The 18017-nt window shown below is 46.5% G+C and overlaps 1 protein-coding gene across 1 annotated transcript in view; it reads left to right on the top strand.

Annotated features, from left to right (window-relative positions):
• The window catches only part of LOC118774828 (glycerophosphodiester phosphodiesterase domain-containing protein 5-like), a 44335-nt gene that overhangs the window by 22600 nt on the left and 3718 nt on the right, over positions 1 to 18017 (top strand). Inside the window, exons 3-14 of the mRNA XM_036524365.1 lie at positions 5011 to 5114; positions 6970 to 7063; positions 7413 to 7472; positions 7820 to 7918; positions 8140 to 8233; positions 9907 to 10052; positions 11183 to 11265; positions 12460 to 12610; positions 12832 to 13053; positions 13387 to 13544; positions 13749 to 13896; positions 14229 to 14311. Coding sequence (XP_036380258.1) covers positions 5011 to 5114; positions 6970 to 7063; positions 7413 to 7472; positions 7820 to 7918; positions 8140 to 8233; positions 9907 to 10052; positions 11183 to 11265; positions 12460 to 12610; positions 12832 to 13053; positions 13387 to 13544; positions 13749 to 13896; positions 14229 to 14311 — 1442 coding nt within the window. The remainder of the gene's footprint in view (positions 1 to 5010; positions 5115 to 6969; positions 7064 to 7412; positions 7473 to 7819; positions 7919 to 8139; positions 8234 to 9906; positions 10053 to 11182; positions 11266 to 12459; positions 12611 to 12831; positions 13054 to 13386; positions 13545 to 13748; positions 13897 to 14228; positions 14312 to 18017) is intronic.

Raw genomic sequence — 18017 nt, 5'->3', positions numbered from 1 at the left:
TAAGTCAGTGGTGATGTGCGTGTGTGTGTGCGTGTGTGTGTGCGTGTGTGTGTGCGTGTGTGTGTGTGTGTGTGTGTGTGTGTGTGTGCGGGTGTGTGTGCGGGTGTGTGTGTGCGTGTGTGTGTGCGTGTGTGTGTGTGTGTGTGTGCGGGTGTGTGTGCGGGTGTGTGTGCGGGTGTGTGTGCGGGTGTGTGTGCGGGTGTGTGTGCGTGTGTGTGTGTGTGCGGGTGTGCGTGTGTGTGTGTGTGTGTGTGCATACATGTGTTTGATGTGTACATGCACGTATGTGCACGTTCCTTAGCCCACATGTAACATACAGGCCTACTGTATTTAGGTCAGGGGCACCCTATCTTTCATGTCACGCAGTGTTGACCGCTGTGCACAGGGGTGATTTACAATGTGGTCACATTCCATTTCATCTCTAATGCTGCAGTCGTGTTAAGGGCCGTAAAATTGGAATATGCCTCTCATTATCTCGGGCCGCTTTTGAACACGTAGCAAATGAAAATGGTATAATGAGACCATCACTCCACTGAAACGAATAGGTCACTCTGCGCCGCTCTGACCCATTCTGCTCGCCCATGACAAAGAGGACAGTGAGGAAAAGGGAGCCAGCGCTGAAACCAGATCCCGCCTCAGTAATAATTGAACAATTTTCCATTCACCTGCTCATTGTCCGTCTCGCAAGGGCCCATAAACAGGGCAAGCTGCTTTGTGAAGCCCCTCGGCCCGATGGGTCTCATGCAGACCCAGCTACACCACAAAGCCAGCAGCGCTGGTCCTGCAACTGGCGCTTCTGCTGTCTTTGAAGAGGCTCCATTTTCTCTCACTCAAGTGGATGGATAGAAAAAATTTTAGTCGCAGTATGCAAATGTTGATGTGCTACGTCTCTGCTCTGATGCAATCTGAGCTATATTTAAACATTCATTCACCTCTGGATTTTGTATTTTTTTCAGTGGCTGTACAATAGGTGTTGACAGTGGGTAGAAAATTATTCTATATCATCAGCCTGGGCACATTATTGTCAAATGGTTTTATCCACTTGAGACGTTTTATCCATTTCGATATTAACCACTTAGACAAAAACAAAAGCACAGGCCTCTTTATTCATTAAGAAGGGGGACATTCAATGCAACCATCATTGAATTTTGCATGGGAATAATGATTTTATGCAAGTGTTTGCCTTCAAATTTCCTGTCTTATGCCCTGATTACCAAATTTGAGTGATTACTAATATGGAATGTGTCGCTTTTGTAGTGAATTCTGTTGAAACAATACTTGATGGCAGGGGGAAAGATGTGAAAGTACAGCTAAAGAACATAAATGAAGTCATAGAACCATTCCCCCTGCCCCCACAGTTAGAGCATATAAAAGCTGCTCATTGACAAAGATCAAGACACTCAAACATTCCCTCTAACCATACAGACCCTGACGTGTTTTGAAGATGAATCCTCGGCCTCTTTCTTTTTTCCCTAACGTAGAACAGATAATCTGAGCATGCAAATCAAGTGCAGGTCACCTCCCTTTATTTTTGATTTTCGGGGGCGAGAGAAACTTTTCTGAATCTCGGGTGCAGGCAAGGCCATTTTCTGTGTGTTTGTGGTGCCGTGTGGCTTCATTGCTTCACTAGCTCACTGCTGTCATGTGCCCGATGCTGGCTCATTTTACAGCTGGCGTGAGCTGTTAACATGGCATGTGAACAAAATGATCCCATGCATTATTAAGAGCCGCAGTTCTGTGGCGCGACCCAGACGTGGACTTCAGAAGACTGGCAGCTGGACGCCCCGCTGCACTGAGCTCTCTCAGAGATTAGCCGGACAGTTGGTGCCTTATCACCGCTGCCCTAAGTAGTCTACGTTTGGAGCTAGTTCTCTTCGTGCAGTATTTCTTTGATTGTGGATCTTTTATTTCTTTCTCTCTGTACCTGCTCAGACTAACACCCCAGGTACAGACCAGCCCATGTCCCTGTATCCATTTACCCTCCCACAGTCACAGATGCATGGTATAAATTGTGTCTTTTGTACTACAACAGTCAGAACTGGCATTGAGAAGATACACATAGGCCCCTTGAATTTTTTTTTGTTTTTTTTTTTTTAACACATTTGATTTCAGTGAAGGCCCAGAGAATTGGATTTAACACTCCATCAACCAAGTCTTAAAATGTTGCACTGTGGTTCTGCACAGTAGAGGGGAAGCTGGCATTGGGTTATCAAATTAAATTGGATTTCTCAGTCATGCTTTAGTGATACCCAAGCATGTTTTAATAGCTGTTGACATATCTTCATGTGTTGTTGAACAGGGTGTTAACCCTGAGGTGGATTGAATGTAGGGAATGATGGGTTCAGAGAACATGCACCAAAAGGATTATATGTGTGTGATTTCATAGCATTTCTTCCATGACAGTTGTTCCATAACAGTCAAAATTAGATGCAAAATCACTCATTCCTGTAGTGACTTCAGTATTTGAATTTAGTCTTACACCAGTAGTTATGCATTGATTTAGCCAGTAAAATTACTTGGTTCTGTTTGAAAATGGCTAATTCCATTTTGAAATGCCCTGTATGTCCCCAAAAAAGTTTCCAGAGGTCACTTCCATAATTCTGTCAGTGATTTCACAAACATGGAGAAGTAGGGGTCCTTCATAGGAGGGGATTTTATCACTGAGAGAGTGTTTACAGTGCTACTTAAGGGAATTACCCCTGATCCTTTTATCCCTCTATTTATAGTCTTCTGATGGTCAATGGAGCTTATAAGGTACCTGACTGCTCACTGACTTTATGTGGTTAAGCAGCACAGGAATTTTGAGGCATTTCAGAAAGATGTGTCAGTTCTCCTTCATGGTGGAAGTGATTTTGGCAGTTTACTCCCAGCGATTACTCTAGTCTGTCTTCAAGGCTAATTATGGTCCAGCATTAGTGGAGGGGAAAAGAAAGCTTTTGTTGAGTGCCCTCTGTGGCTTTTCGGGGCAAATTTGTGCTTTTGTTTTCTTTGCGCGTTTCCATTGCCAGTGGACCCGTGAGAGAGAAATGCCGTCTCCTCGGCAGAAGTGCAAAGCCTTAATCCCAGTCAGTAAAGTGTCCTTGCCCGCGAATCCAAGGATTGTCGGGGGATCCAGTAATCGTTACGGCTCCAGCTGTAGCAGTGACCTTGCGTGGTCAGGAATGTCATCCCTCTCCCAGAACGCTTCCTCTGAAACCTTACTCATCCCAGCGTGCAGTGCTGTTTACAGTGTGTTATTTGCAGTGAGGTCAAATGCAAGGAGAACCCCCCCCCCCCCCCCCAATTAGGTCTGTGCTGAGTGGGAAATCTCTTCTCAAGATACACACAGCAGCAAAGTAGGGTGAATCACATCTATGGTTGATTTGATTTTAGAAATAATTTGGCTGCGTGTTTCATTCTAGTCCCAAATGTTTATGTATCTAGTAAGTAACTAGTCCCAAATTTAAATACGACTATGAATGTGTAAATAGTTTTTTGTCACATTCATGTGTGCTGTGAAGTAAGTCCTATGCTGGTACTGTGATGGAAGTGTATTTAAAAAAGAAATTCTGTCGTGTGAAGTGTGTAGCCCTCAAAGCGCAGAGCCACAGAAAACAGTAATGCTGTAGGATCCCTTCCCAGTGATCCATGTGTCCATGTGACCTGCAGAGGTCAGCCATGTGACCACGTCCCCGCAGCCCGCAGCCAAACGCCGTTTGGAAGCAGACACAAACACATCCCGTCTCACCCCAGCTGACCCGGGAGTTTGTTTAATACGATTCCTCTCACGCGGGTCGTGGGTGAAGAGGGGGGCTCAACGCCCCTGTCACCTCCCATTACCAGACGGGGTCCCTGTGTGCCCCTGAACAGGCCGCTGCAGCACGGACCGCTATCGCCGTAACCCCCGCCCCGTCTCCGAAACCCAGACACGTGAAGTCCGCTCTCGCTATCCTCTACAGGAAGTCTGACCTTCCGCTTGCAGCTGCCGCGTGACCCCCCCAACCTTTCCCCTTTCTGACCTGTCCCTGACCATTTTTCTTGTGTTCAGAAACATTACTGATGTCATCCACTCTGTGTGTAATGCAGATTTCAGAAGCTTTCAAAAGTTATTGTCTCAGCAGAGGCTGATTTGAATTTAAACCATCCCGCTTTCGCTATGTTCAACTCCACTTAAATGAAACAAGATTAATTAAAGAGTTGGGGCTTAAATTCTAGATGCGATAAAATGGCTTTGTTAGTCATGCATTTTTAAAGGCCCTTTAATTCGAAACTGTCACTCAAGGCTGGTCTTCAAATTATGCATCTACTCCACGTCTGTGTTATCGTCTTATCTTGCTTTCTATTCATAGAGCCAGTGTTGCTAGAAGACAGCTGCCTCTGCACAAAACGCTGATCAATGGCCGACACCAGCTCAATCCCACGTCCCACTATCTGTTTCATTTCTAATTCAGTTAATTACTCTGGGGCTAATTAAGTTTGTGTCTAATCCCAAGAAACCTGTGTACTGTCACTTGTACAGTGTAATTTCCAAACAAGCTGTTTGGAAGCAAAGTTTCAGCCTGTGTTCTACTTGATGAATACAGTTGTCAGATTTCCTTTTGACCTCTTTGGGATATTACTGAACTCCTAGTTGAATTCCATGTTTGTGCTTGTGTTTATTTAATTGCACAATTGTAACAGATCCATGTTATATAATTCTCTGTGTGTCTGACCATAATGCATCCATGCGTCTATCCATAAATCCATCCATCATTCGTGAGTAGTTTTACCTTGTTGTCAAGGATGCTCAGATTGTTTGACCTTTTAAATAATGTCGTTTCTGTTGAGGATATGAAAAGGAACTCATCCAAGTTTGCATATTGAATTTTGTCCCTCAGGGTTGTCTCCGGTGCACAGTGTGAGTAATTGCTGTTCTGTCCTCAGCTTGGCAGTTCGGAGGTGCCTACTCTGTGTCGACCTGCTTTCCTCCCTGTTTCGGCAGTGCTTCTCCATCTCCCGGAGTCCTGATGGTGGTATGTGTCTCTGTTGCAGTGGGAGTGCATGTGGTTCGTCATCCTCTGCTCCACGTTCTTCCTGCTCCTGGTGTGGTCCTACTTCTGGTGGGGGGCTCAGAACGACTACAACGAGTTTAACTGGTGAGTACGTGCCCCGCTCCCTGCAGCTCCCGAGAGCGCGAGGGCCAGCTGTGGAAGCCATCAGACAGCGATCAACTCAGATTCGGCCCATACGGACTTGGTTTGGTTCAGCGTGGACAGACATGGAAGCCCTTAAAGGCTGGCAGAGCTGAATAAACAAAAGAGTCATTTTTAGGGAGCCCTTCATGCTTCTAAAATGATTCCAAACAGTAATTCTAAAGTTTCTTTACTAAACAAAAAGTGAAACTTGTCAGATGTTTTTTTCATCTCAAACATGTCCAAACACGTCAAACAACTCCTTGCAATGCATTTGAACCTGGCCTCAGTGAAAGTGACTGCACAGTGCTTTGTGAGTGAGAGCCGTGCAGTAACGCTTGCAATAAGGCGAGACCTATTATCCGTCTCCCGCTTTGATCATTTGCATGTCCTAGGACCAGCAGCTCTGGCTTCGTCTGCTCTTTAAAATGATGGCCTCAACATACTGTACCTATTAATTTATGAACCGCATTCGCACACTGCCGTCAAGCTGTGAATATTTTTGCACTTTATTTCTGTTGGTGTTTCACTCATCATTACGATAATCCCCCACCGGCTCCATCCGTGGGTGGTTTGGTCACTAGACAGATTAGAACCGCGCTGCATAAAGCAGGCCGAGTGGCCTCAGCTGAACCTCTGATCCTGTGAGTAATTTTCACTGGGTGGCATTGCGGTGTAGCAGACCCTTCTGTTGATCCCCGTAACAATAAAGCTACCTTGGCTGTAGGAGACTGTGCTGATAAGTTGAAACCTTGAAAGACGAGTAGGGTCTAAACATTTATGCAGCTGTTGTCCAGTCACGCAGAAGTGAGCTTTAGTATGTAAAATTCCTGCTCTTACTGTTTTTCAAAGCCTGATGGTTTAGTATTTGTGACAGACAGAGGTGACGTCCTCCTCAGCGACTAAATGCAATTACTCCTGTTAGACAAAGGTCTTGAAAGTGAAGAAGACAAAGTCCTTACGGATAGCCTTTAAAACTGGCCAGGAAACTACATGGTCCTTTCTTACAGTTGTTTTGTGCTTTGGTGTGTTTTGATGTCCTCACAGAGTACACACCATAAGTGCTTTTCCTGAACATTTCCAATGTGCGACCCAAATGTCAGAAGGCGGCACGTATCCAGGCCAGCTGTTGTTCCACAAACTGTGGTTTAAGCACAGGAACAGGATGAGTGTCTTGTCAGCAACACGCTCCTCGCTGTGTTCCTCAAGGTCGTTCTCCTGAGAAGAAGCACCTGCCTTCTCTCAATATCATACCCCCCCCCCCCAAACCGTCCTTTTAGCACTCCAGCCCACCAGCAGGGGTGGGGGAATGTTCCCTCTGCGGGGTACTTAAAAATAGCTGTGGTTCCTGGTGACCTGCCTGTAAGGCCTCAAGGAGCTGCCTTGTCCTGCGGAATAAGTGATGGGGATGAGAGTGTAATTAGCAGTGAGATCTGGGCCGTGTCCACCTCACGCTGTTCTGTAGTCACCTGCCGCCCCCACACTCCAAAGCCTGGAGGTATGTATCTGCAGATGTGTGCTTTTGCTCGCACGCTCATGTGCTACAACCGTTGCTATGGTAATGATCAGAATAGCGCTTTGATGGAAGTATACCAGCGATTGGCTTCCTATAGAATGCCACACTCTTGTAAAAGATGTGTAATAGTTCTGTGCTCATAAAACACAGCTGTAGGGTATGTTTAAGGAAGAGTTTAGGTACCTCAATCAAAGACACAAGAGAGTGTCCCCCCAGACAGCCTTGTTCCTTTCTGGGCTCACTATCTTCCCTGTTATAAGACTAATGCTGTCCATAATGCGTCTAACTCTGGTCTCCCTCCAGGTCTTTGTTTAACCGGTCTGGGGAGTGGAGCGATGGGACCATCCCCATACTCGCCACAACAGCTGCTGGATTCACCTACATTACATTCTTAATGGCGAGTCTCCATTTCTCAAGCTCTTACTAAATGCGCAAATGCTCATCCTGGCACTGATTTTTGAATCTCACCATACTGTAGGTGTACAGCAGTGGCTTCCCAGGATTAATGTTGATACTAGATTGTGCTGTTGTGTGCCTTTCAAACTGCATATCCTATAAGCTTTTGTATTCTAAAATACTTTCACTTATGAGCTGGGTTATATCCAGCTATAGGAATGAATTATATGGAAACATGTAAACTAGCACTTTAGGAGATTGTCTGCCTAGTAACTAAATAGTCTAATGACATGTTTACTTCTTGCAGCTTTGGTCTCTCACAAACACTGTCCTCTCCCTCTGTTTTCCAGATTTTAGCACTTTGCCACATAGCAGTGGGACAGCAGCTGAATCTGTACTGGCTCCACAAGGTATGCTGTCTCAGTTTCACCCCAGCTTTTTCTTGGAATGGGTAAATGAACTGTGACTGACCTGCTGGAGTGGCTGCCATGTCCCCACCAGGGATATGTAGAAAGTGTGAAAATGAGTTTCCTGCCTGCTACAGAGTGCTGTTTTCTAATATGGGAAAACATGAGAATCACAGAGAATGAGGAGTGAAAAGCTAGGGTGAATGTGCAATGGGAATATCACTCTGTGTGTGTGTGTGTGTGTGTGTGTGTGTGTGTGTGTGTGTGTGTGTGTGTGTGTGTGTGTGTGTGTGTGTGTGTGTGTGTGTGCGCGCGCGCGCGCGCGCGTGTGTGTTTGTGTGTGTTTACAGATTGGTGTGACGGCAGCCTTAATGACCACCATCACAGGCGTGATCTCCATGGATGAGCTGTGGGGAGAGGAGTGGGATGTCGTCCTGATTTCACTGCAGGTCAGCGTTTGTCTTATTGCTACTACCCTTATCTGGGCCCCTGAACTTCAGCACCCCCCTCCCCCGAATCATCCTGATCTCTCTTCAGGCTAGACCTTGTCCTATTGCCACTAACCCTATAGGGACTGTTGAGTTTTAGCGCCCCCTAGCTTGTTTGAATGTCTGTCCACTCATGTCAAAGGCTGTCTGAGTTTTCACTAAATGTCTCCGTTTGTACCCAGGCCACAGGTCCCTTCCTGCACTTAGGAGCTCTGGCTGCCGTCACAGCGCTGGGCGGGCTGGTCGCCTGTCATGTCATCCGTGCCGAGAAAACAAGTAAGTGCGCTTTCACCTTAACTGATCCGAGATCAGAGACAAGCAGAACACTTCAGCATAATGCACACACTGCAGCTGACAGCAGCTGACCAGCTCGGGCTGGTGCAGGTACAGTACGATACCAGAGTTAATCCTCATGAGAGCTCTCAGTACATTTACAAGGGTGAATAAAGGGGAGCTCTTAAACTTTCTGCAGCTGCAGTTGTGCTGATCCCTAAGCCTGGCACAGGAGGTTACGCCGCTGTGAAGGCAGGACTCGCGTCTCTGTTCTCAGGAAGACTCATGGGGAATGCCAATGAGATATGTGAGATTGGAGGTGACTGCTCTCGCCTCTGTAATAAGAAATGTCCCACTTATATTCCAATCTGTCCTTGGCCCTGACCTTGACAAGACGGCTACCAGTGACAAGAAGCGATTGTTATTAAGCAAACCGGGGACAGAGCTGGGGAGGATGCAGCCAGAGGCTGCTGTCACTTCTGTGATGAGCAGATCACAAGGGAAGAATGGCAGTGCGGCTGCGTGACCTGTTGTACATCTACACCATCGATGTGGACGCTGGCACGTCTGTATTTTCTCCCCTCAATCAACTAACCACATTTGTCCTTGTAGAGAAGCTGGCTGACACGTCTCACAAAAAAATGAACAGAAAGCACAAATAAAAAAAAAAATATTTATTTTAAAAATCCAGCAGACAAAAGGAATCACCCTGAGCACACAACCAGCTGAAACCAAACTCCTGCTCTTCAGCCACACACTAGTATGCCTTCAATTAAGCAGATGTGAGGATTGTACTGATGGTACAAAATCTGTCTATTGCAAATATTGCACATTGGAAAAACTTAATGTTCAAACTGTTAATAATAGCAACATGATTAACACCACATTAACAAACATTGAAGCCATTTTGGGGACAGGTGAAGACTCCTCTTTCACACTTCCTCCCCCTCTCCCAGCCTCACAAAGGGAGTAGAGACAGACAAAGTAGAGACAGACAAGCTCTATTACGTGTGTTGCAAGCCCCTAATTGGCTGGTCACTGAGATTTTCCCTCTCTGGCCCCTTGAACTGCTCCCCCTTCTGCTGCACCTGTATGCTGCTCTCCCTCTTGGCCTCGCCAGTTTCCAAGGGCCTCCAGGCTGCTCCTCCCAGGCACCACAGGTCATCAGATGCCTGGAGCAGTTTACTTTCAGGTCCTCGATGGTTACCTGACATTCATGTCTATCGTTTCCTTAGCTGGGTTTTTCTTCTGCTCATTCTTTAACTTGCTACTATAAAAAAATAGTAGTTACTCCTTTCTTGCAACGAGTTTGAATCCCACTCAGGTGCCAAATGTGGAGACGCTGGTCAACACTTCTTACAAAAATTATGAACAAAAAGAGCAAGTATGAAAATGTATATATTTTTGAAAACCAGCAAACAAAAGGAACTGGTCTCACCATACAGCCAATTGCTGAAAAAAAGTGAGCTCTGTAGGAAGATGAATTTTCATTTATGTTCACACTCCATTCTCTTTACAATGATTGGACACTGGTTAGTGGCTTCAAGTACTGGCACTGATTAGTATCATGTCTGATGTGGTCCTCTGCTGCAGTTAACCAGACTGGGAGATGCGTAGTGCCTGTGCAGCTGCGGTGTGCAAAGCTGATAGGAGTGCTCAATCTTGTTCTTCCACAGGGTTCCAGCTCTTCCTGCTCCTGCTCTACCTGAGTGTCCTGCTGGCTCTCTACCTAGCCCCCCTCACCATCACCTCCCCATGCCTCATGGACCGGGACAGCCTCAAACAACGGCCAGACGTCATTGGCCATCGGGGTGTGCCAATGGTGAGCGATTCCTAGAGCTCTTTCTTGTAGATGGCAGATTTCATTTGAGATGCAATTTAAAGTTACTACACTTGTCCCATTACTCTCAGACTAACAGAGAGGAAGAATCCAAACCTCCATTTTTATATGAATGTCAGAGCCATGATTCGTATAAATTACAACTCTGTTCTTACATTAAAAAAACCCATAATAATAAAATAATAATAATAATAATGAATTTGCTTACTACCATTGTCAGAATCTATTTTAGTAGTTTGTAGAGTATACTTGTATTTCACCTCACATGGAATTATATTAGTTATTGTTTATAGCTGTTGTAGTTTTGAATCTCTTTCTCTTACAGTTATTGAATGTTTTATGTTCCATTTAAAGGACAAGCTACCTGAAAAAAACAAAAAGCGAGCACATATAGAAATATTTATGTTGGGTTATGATACAGATTATTTTTCAGATGTCTCTTTACTTTGTACTTTGTTGCTACAATAGCAGCAGGCTTCGTTTTTCTTGGAGAGCATTTCAGCGGTTGAGCAACATTGTCACATGAACTTTCCCACCGTGGGAAAGGAATCTGTTCCAGATCACCTGCAGGACCAGCAAAGATGGGACTTGACACACAGACTGTTAGGGCATGTTACTGTGTGCCAGTGCCTTGGGGATGGCAGCTGGAGATGGAGTTGAAGGACAAGCCAGTGATTAATCTGTTTCAAATGCTCTGTGCATAGACATCAATATCAAATATGATATTTACTGACCAATGTTATACAGACTTTCATCAAGACCTCCCTCTGAAAAATTGAGATCGATGAACTCTGTCCCTTTATTTATGTTTTGCTGTGCTCCAGGTCAATGATCTTATGCGTTTTATGTCTTGGATGTTATTGGTTATGTGATTTATTTCTACAAGAGTTTTAGCAAGTAGCTGTAAAATTATGCCTGTCCACATTTGTCTTCACAGAGGTGAATTAACTGGTCAAGGTCAGGTGACTGCAAGGCTTTGACATAGCCAGGAAGACACTGCGAGCAAACGTTTTCATAATGCCCATGTCGCTGTATGCACATGTCAGGTGGCCCCGCGCTCTCCCTCTCTCCCTGCGGCGGGTTTTCATGCTGGCTCTCCATGTCCCCCACAGCTGGCTCCTGAGAACACCCTCATGTCCTTCAACAAAGCCCTGCAGCACAGCGTCAGCGGGCTGGAGGCCGACGTGGCCATCAGGTAATCCGCTCCCCCGTGAACCGCAGGGGGGGAAATCGATAGACATCTGAGCCCTGTATCACCCATCTCCATCAGCGCCTCAGCCTCTTCTCATCCTCAGCTTCTGTTACACAGGCAGCCCTGGTGGAATGAGGTTTGATATTGGCAGGTTATAGCATTGCCAAGGTTCACTATCGACTGTGCTCACTATGCACTTCCTTTTCACATTATCGAATGGCGGATGCCATGACCTACATTGACCAGAGGTCCTGCAGTTTCTGGCACAGAGTCAGATTCACACTATAGTTCTTGCTGACTAATGACGGTGGGTAATACGCGGGTGAAACTACACCGGGCTTTGTAATGAGGATTAATGAGTGACACAGATTACAGCCACAATGCCAGGTGGGCCTGACTGCACTGGGCCTGTGACCCTGCTGAGTCATTAATCAGAGCCTGTCTTAGAGGGAACATCACAGTGAGTAGCACATACAGCCATAAAGCTCCCGTCTGCAGCACTCACACACACTTTACAGCTTCCATCTCACATAGTTTCTAGAATCATATGTTCATAGAAACATATGTTGTTTGGTCAAAAACACGTTTTCCAGCCCATGTCACACACACTCTACAGCTGCCATCTCACACAAGTTCTATGGTTTCACATACACTTTTACAGTTCTAGTGTCACACAAGCTCTGTAGCACCCATTTCACACATTCTCACAGGTCTCACAGGAGCTCCACAGCTCTCATATCACACACATTCTGTGGTCTCTCCCACACGTTACAGCTCTACCCTCACGCAAGCTCTACAGCTCTTGTCTCACACATGTTCTGTGATCTCATACATGTTCTACAGTCTCATACCCTCTGTGGTCTCACACATATGCCCTGCAGTTCCACATAAGCTCTACAACTCTGGTCACACCCACACCACACAGGTTCTACCAAATGGTGTTTTTTTTTTCCATCTGCATTGCGTAACTGAAATTCTTGTTTGGATATGTAATCAAATCGCATGTGATTCCTTGGTCGTGTCTAAGCGAGCTTCGTGTTTATACACCAAACCCAGGTCCACCCTGGCCCTCCGGGGCTAGAGCAGTGGGGAGTGAAAGACAGAATGAAAGCATGAAGGGTTTGTGCAAACCGTGTGTGTGTGCGCACACGTGTGTTGGTGAATATACGCCCCTTACACGGCCCTGTCCTCCCCCAGCCTGGACGGAGTGCCCTTCCTGATGGGTGACCGCACGCTGAGGAGGACCACTGACGTTGAGAAGGTCTTCCCAGAGAGGCAGTTCCACGACGCCTCCCTGTTCAACTGGACGGAGCTTCGCGCTCTCAACGCTGGGAAGTGGTTCCTGAGGGTATGTCTCTCTCTGCTAGTCTCTCTTAGTTTAGGCTGTCTTAGATTTGGCTTAGAGAGTATCTAAGGTTCTTGCATGATGCACTGTGGTATGTTAAATATGTGTAAAAGTGCTCTACTTTCAGAATGGCTGACAGCATTTGTCCTGTTGCCATTCACTACTATAGAAAGCCTGTGTTCCTAAAATCCCCGCATGCCCCTCTAACCACCCCCTCCTCTTAGGATGACCCCTTCTGGACGGTGCAGTCCATGTCCCAGAAAGACCAGAACCGGGCCGCGAACCAGACGGTGTGCAACCTCCAGGACCTGCTGCGCGTGGCGGTGCGGTCCAACCAGTCGGTCATCTTCAACCTGCGCAGACCCCCACCGGAGCACCCGCGCTACTACAGCTGGATCACAGACACGCTGCAGGCGTTCCAGCAGTCCGGAATACCGGAGGAGCAGGTGAGGGCTCTGTTTCTGACCATGCCTTCCCCTGCATTCAGCACCCTACAGTTTACCATGATACTGGCCAGTCTTCCTCTGGTTTCTGTCAGGGGGAACCTGTTTTTATTGTTAGTCCTAATAAGCTTGTTGTGATCAGACTGCCCCCTACTGGATGTGAGAGTAATAAAGTGATACAGCTCAGAGTCACTCTCTCATTGTTGACAGTGAGCCTCTATTCTGTGAGACTGCAGATTTTGGCCCAAACCACACGGGCCGCACTCTGCCTGTAGTAGAAGTGGTACAGCACTCGACCTTCCATGGTAATCAGCCCCTTGGCCGGTTCTCCTGCAGGTGATGTGGACTCCAGACTGGGACCGGGAGGTGGTACGGCAGGAGGCCCCTGGCTTCCAGCAGACCTCGGGAGTCAAGCTGCCTGCGCAGACCCTCCGGCAGAGAGGTATCGTCAGACTCCACTTGCGCTACAACCAGGCCAGTCCTGCGGAAATCCGGTACGCCCAGTCACGCTCCTGCACTTGCTGTCTAGTTTCTGTCTCAGGCCTGTCACATTACTGTAAACCAGGTTCAGTTTGTGCCATAACAGATAGAACTCAAAGTTGGTCACGAGAGGTTTACCATGCTGTCCATTTTGTGTGTGTGTGTGTGTGTGTGTGTGTGTGTGTGTGTGTGTGTGTGCGCGCGCGCGTGCACAACAGAGAACTCTCGGAGAACAACATCAGCCTCACTCTGTACACTGTGAACGAGCCGTGGCTCTTCTCAGTGCTGTGGTGCAGCGGTGTGGCATCCGTCTCCTCCGACGCCCCTCACATCCTTAAAAAGGTGCCTTACCCCATCTGGGTCATGGTAAGCCATCACTGGTCATGTTTTACTCTATGTGGTTGTGTTTGAACCTCTCCTCTCTTAGTTCTGCTTCAGTTAGACACTTCTTCCTGAACAGGAAATGAACATGCTTATATGTAATAATTTCTTCTTACAGTTCATGGGCAGCTTGTTGTATTTATCTGTGTCATAAATTTCAATTCTAAAATGCATATTGAATTCTTCAGTGAGAATGCTGTGCTTGTAACCAAAACTAAATTTGTGAGAGGAGATCAGTAGTCAACCTTCTGCTGATAATGTAAGTGTTACTGCCATCTAGTGGTTTGCCAGTGTCAACAGCTCCTTCTCTCTTTCAGAGCCCAGAAGAATACAGCTTGATCTGGATAACGTCAGACCTTGTGTCCTTTGCAATTATAATAGGAATATTTGTGTTCCAAAAGTAAGTAAAATTTGCACTATTTGTCACACGTAATCATGGCCTTGTGGTGTTTTTGTTCATGGTGGCAGAGATTCCCTCTTTGTGTTGTGTCTGTGGCATGAGATGAAGCGCCTTCCTGGTGGATATTCATTCTCATGAAAGCAAAATGAGTGGTGAATTTGGGTAATGTTAATGCTCTGCAAGTAGCATCAACAACGGTTTCCTTCAAACCTTTACTGTATCACCAGTCATAGGTCATAGTCATCACCTTAACGCTGTTGTATGCATGTCTGCTCACTAGTGCCAACAGCAGTTTCAATGGGATGCCAATTCATTGCACCCATGCAAGCAATCAAGGCATACTGACTTACTGATGTGCATGCGATGGAGTGTCCTCTTTGAACAGTCATGTGCTTTTGAGCTGGAGAGCGCAAGCGCTGAGCCGTACAGCTTTAAGTGCCTGTGCAGTGTGACACGGTGGGGGTCACGGAAGAGGCGGACTGAGGCTTCATAAGCCCTTAAACAGATGGAGCCCTCCAGTTGACTCCTTAAAATAAACCAATCAGTGTGTTCTGCTCTGGTGAGCAAAGGCTTTTGATTGGGTTGTGTAAGTAGGTGATTGACAGCACATGGCAGCCCCCGGCCGTTGTGTGATTGGTGGAGCCTCATTCTCCCGTCACTCTGTCGGGTCTCCCGCCCACCTCTCAGCCCACAGCACCCCTCCCCCGCGGATGAGCCCCTGTTGTTCTTAATTAGGCTTGATGAGTTTAGCAGTGCGTCAGCAGCACCTGGACTCATTTGCATATGTCAGTGCTCCTGCTATACCCAGCCGCCTTTAACCAGCAGGGGACGAGGGCCATCTGTGTTTTCGAAATCCACAACCAAGGGGCTGTTTGCCTGTTGTACACAGACACAGAGATAAAACTCTGAATTGCACCTAATACACACAGTGCATATGTACTGTACAAACCCTCAAACGGGGTCTCCTAATCTCTCACCACCAGCAGTAAACGGTCTGTCACAACCGCTGCTGTAGAGCAAGGGATTATGTAACCAAGCCTAATTACAGGGTGCGTGTGGGCTCCACTCCTTTCTGTTGCGATAACTCAGGACGATCCTGTTGTTGGCTCTCCTCTGCATACTAAATGAATATGCACCTGGAATTAAAAATCACGCTCTCCAGCTTCGTACCAAATGATTTCTGGCAGCAGACACCTCAAATTCACTACCACCGTCACCCCCAACCCCCCCCCCCCCCCGGCTGCACAGTCAGTGAAGCCTGTCACTTTTTCAGACCATAAATTAGAGAGAGAGAGAAGGCATCTGACTGCAGGATGAAACTAATGTGATGTCCCATATGATGGCATCAGTATCACTGATCCAGAGTGAACATTCACTATAAGAGATAACTTGAAAGAGAAAGTGTCATGTTTGTGATTTCATTTACTTACTCAACAGTTACGTTCTGTTATTGTGTTAACCCTAGGTTTTTACTTGAATAACCAGATAAACTGATGGGTACTGTGATGGCAGTTGTTTGGGGATGAAATGTTGGCTTGTATATTCAGTTAATAATGTCTTTTTTTTTTTAGAGAGGCAATCTTTTTCATGGTTTAATTCTATTCATATATACAAACACTAGAAGACGAATATGAGAAATATGCCCAAGGCTTTTATTTGTAAAAATGCGCCCCAAGCGTATTCAGGAATAGAGCACCCCCTTGTGGTAGCATGAAGGCTGATCTGGAAAAATAACTTGATTGGGGAATTGTGTTCTAACTTGGTTAAATCCAGACATGTTTACCAGCGATGTCTGAAAATAGTCAATGTTACAGTACATTTTATTACAGTATGGCTGTCTGTTTGCTGAAAACACAATTTGCATTCGATATTTTGTGCTGTCCGGAACATATAGCCATGTCTGTTATACGAGTTGCCCCAGCAGGGGCTAGTTCTGCGTCCTTTCTCTGCTTTTCCACTGATGTCACTGTGCCTGTAGTGTCCCATGGGAGAGGGTTTCCCTGTCTGTGGCCGGACTGTGTTTGTGTGGGTGTGTCTGCCTTCTTAACTGACCTCTCTGTTCTCTCTCCGCCCTGTTTTTTTTCTCTCTCTCTCTCTCTCTCTCTCTCTCTCTGCTCTGCCTGACGTGCATGCTCCTCCTCTCTGCTGTAACTGGCATCTCTCAGCTATCACATGATCAGGTAACCAGGACACCTCTCCTCACCCATGATGCTTTTCTCCATTGCTGCACTCTCCTTGTTGTTGTGTCTCTGCCCGCATTAACATGGGAGCGTTTCTTCCTCTCTCCTCTTTGTGTTTCTTTCTCTTTCTGTCTCTTTCTCTCTGTCAGCCTGTTGCTCTGAGCTCTTCATCATTCAGATTAACACCAGTCTCTCTCTCTCTGTCTGCTGTGTCTGACCACCTCGCCTCTCTTCTCTTTTCACTGTACTGCTTCCTCTTGACACTATTCTTCTCAATAAAAAAGTGTGCCGCGTAGCGAGAAGCAATAAGGAAGATGTCAAAAGATCTGCTGCGTCGTTCATACATACAGAAGTATAAACCTTTGGCCCCTGCTGGATACATGAATCGTCTGGACCGAACAGTTTGATGGTGTTGTGGTTTTACAGAAGCACAGCGCAGTGAATGTCTGTGTTATTTATGCCACTGCCCCGGTGCTGTGGCCTCAGACCTCCGTCCCTGCCCTCAGCTGTAAATCTCACAGGAAGGACGGCCACAGAAACTGAGTAATGCTGTTTAAGATGAGCAAGAAATGCACTCATGTGCATGCTCCAGGGGCCTAGCATCTGTCAGATATCTTACAGAAGAGCAAGACTGTAATGCTCCACCACCACCCTAACCAGCATAGTCTTCAAAAGCATGGTTATGTTTTTTGTAAATGCGACACAAATAATCTCCAAGAAAAACAATGCAATTGTTTTGTGTCCCATGTATAACGAGTACAGTGTGTCCATTTCTAACCATCCAGCTCCTCTCTGTAGCTATGGCTACAGCCTCAGTGTAGGCTTGGAGTTTAGGTGTAGTGTATTTCAGTAAAGTACTCTAGCAGCTGTAACAGTGCCAGTGCTTGTTGTACCCTGGGTTGGCATGTCTGTTGCCAATCGCTTGTATACTTCCACAAGAAAATTTCTTTCAAGAAATGTCTGTCTGTGAGTGTGTGCAAGTGCCTGTGTATCTGTGTGTGTGTGCCTTTGTGAAATGAGAAGTTTGCCTCAGTGTGTAATGAGGACATTTAAAGATATTGGAACCCTGAACAGCGAGAGTATGGCTACTTGGCAGTCAGCCACTGAGGGCAGGAAGAGAGCAGGGGCAGGATTACCACAGTGTAGGGCAGAGTTCTGGGTTACCGGCCATGTTTGTGGGCAGCTTTACCTCTGTGCAGACCATGGCTCCCGCATCCTGACCATGTCCCTGAATAGCATTAATGTGTTGCAGGCCAGGGTTCCCAGCTCTTGACTGCACCCATTCCATTACATTGCGTTGCATTACATTATTGTCATTTAACAGATGGTCTTATCCAGAGCAACTTAAATAGGTTACAGTTTTACATGTTATCCGTTTATACAGCTTGATATTTACTGAGGCAATTGTGCACAACAGCAGTACCTCAGAGGGGAATTGAGCCCTGTTCCTTACCACTATGCTACACTGCCTCCCTGTATACTCCCCCACCCGTGGGTAGTATTAGCACAGTGCAGACCGTGGTTCC

This window comes from Megalops cyprinoides, chromosome 3, assembly GCF_013368585.1.
Source record: "Megalops cyprinoides isolate fMegCyp1 chromosome 3, fMegCyp1.pri, whole genome shotgun sequence".
In the NCBI taxonomy this organism is placed as follows: domain Eukaryota; kingdom Metazoa; phylum Chordata; class Actinopteri; order Elopiformes; family Megalopidae; genus Megalops; species Megalops cyprinoides.
Note: the sequence above shows the minus strand (reverse complement) of the source record. Positions and strands in the feature narration are given on the sequence as shown.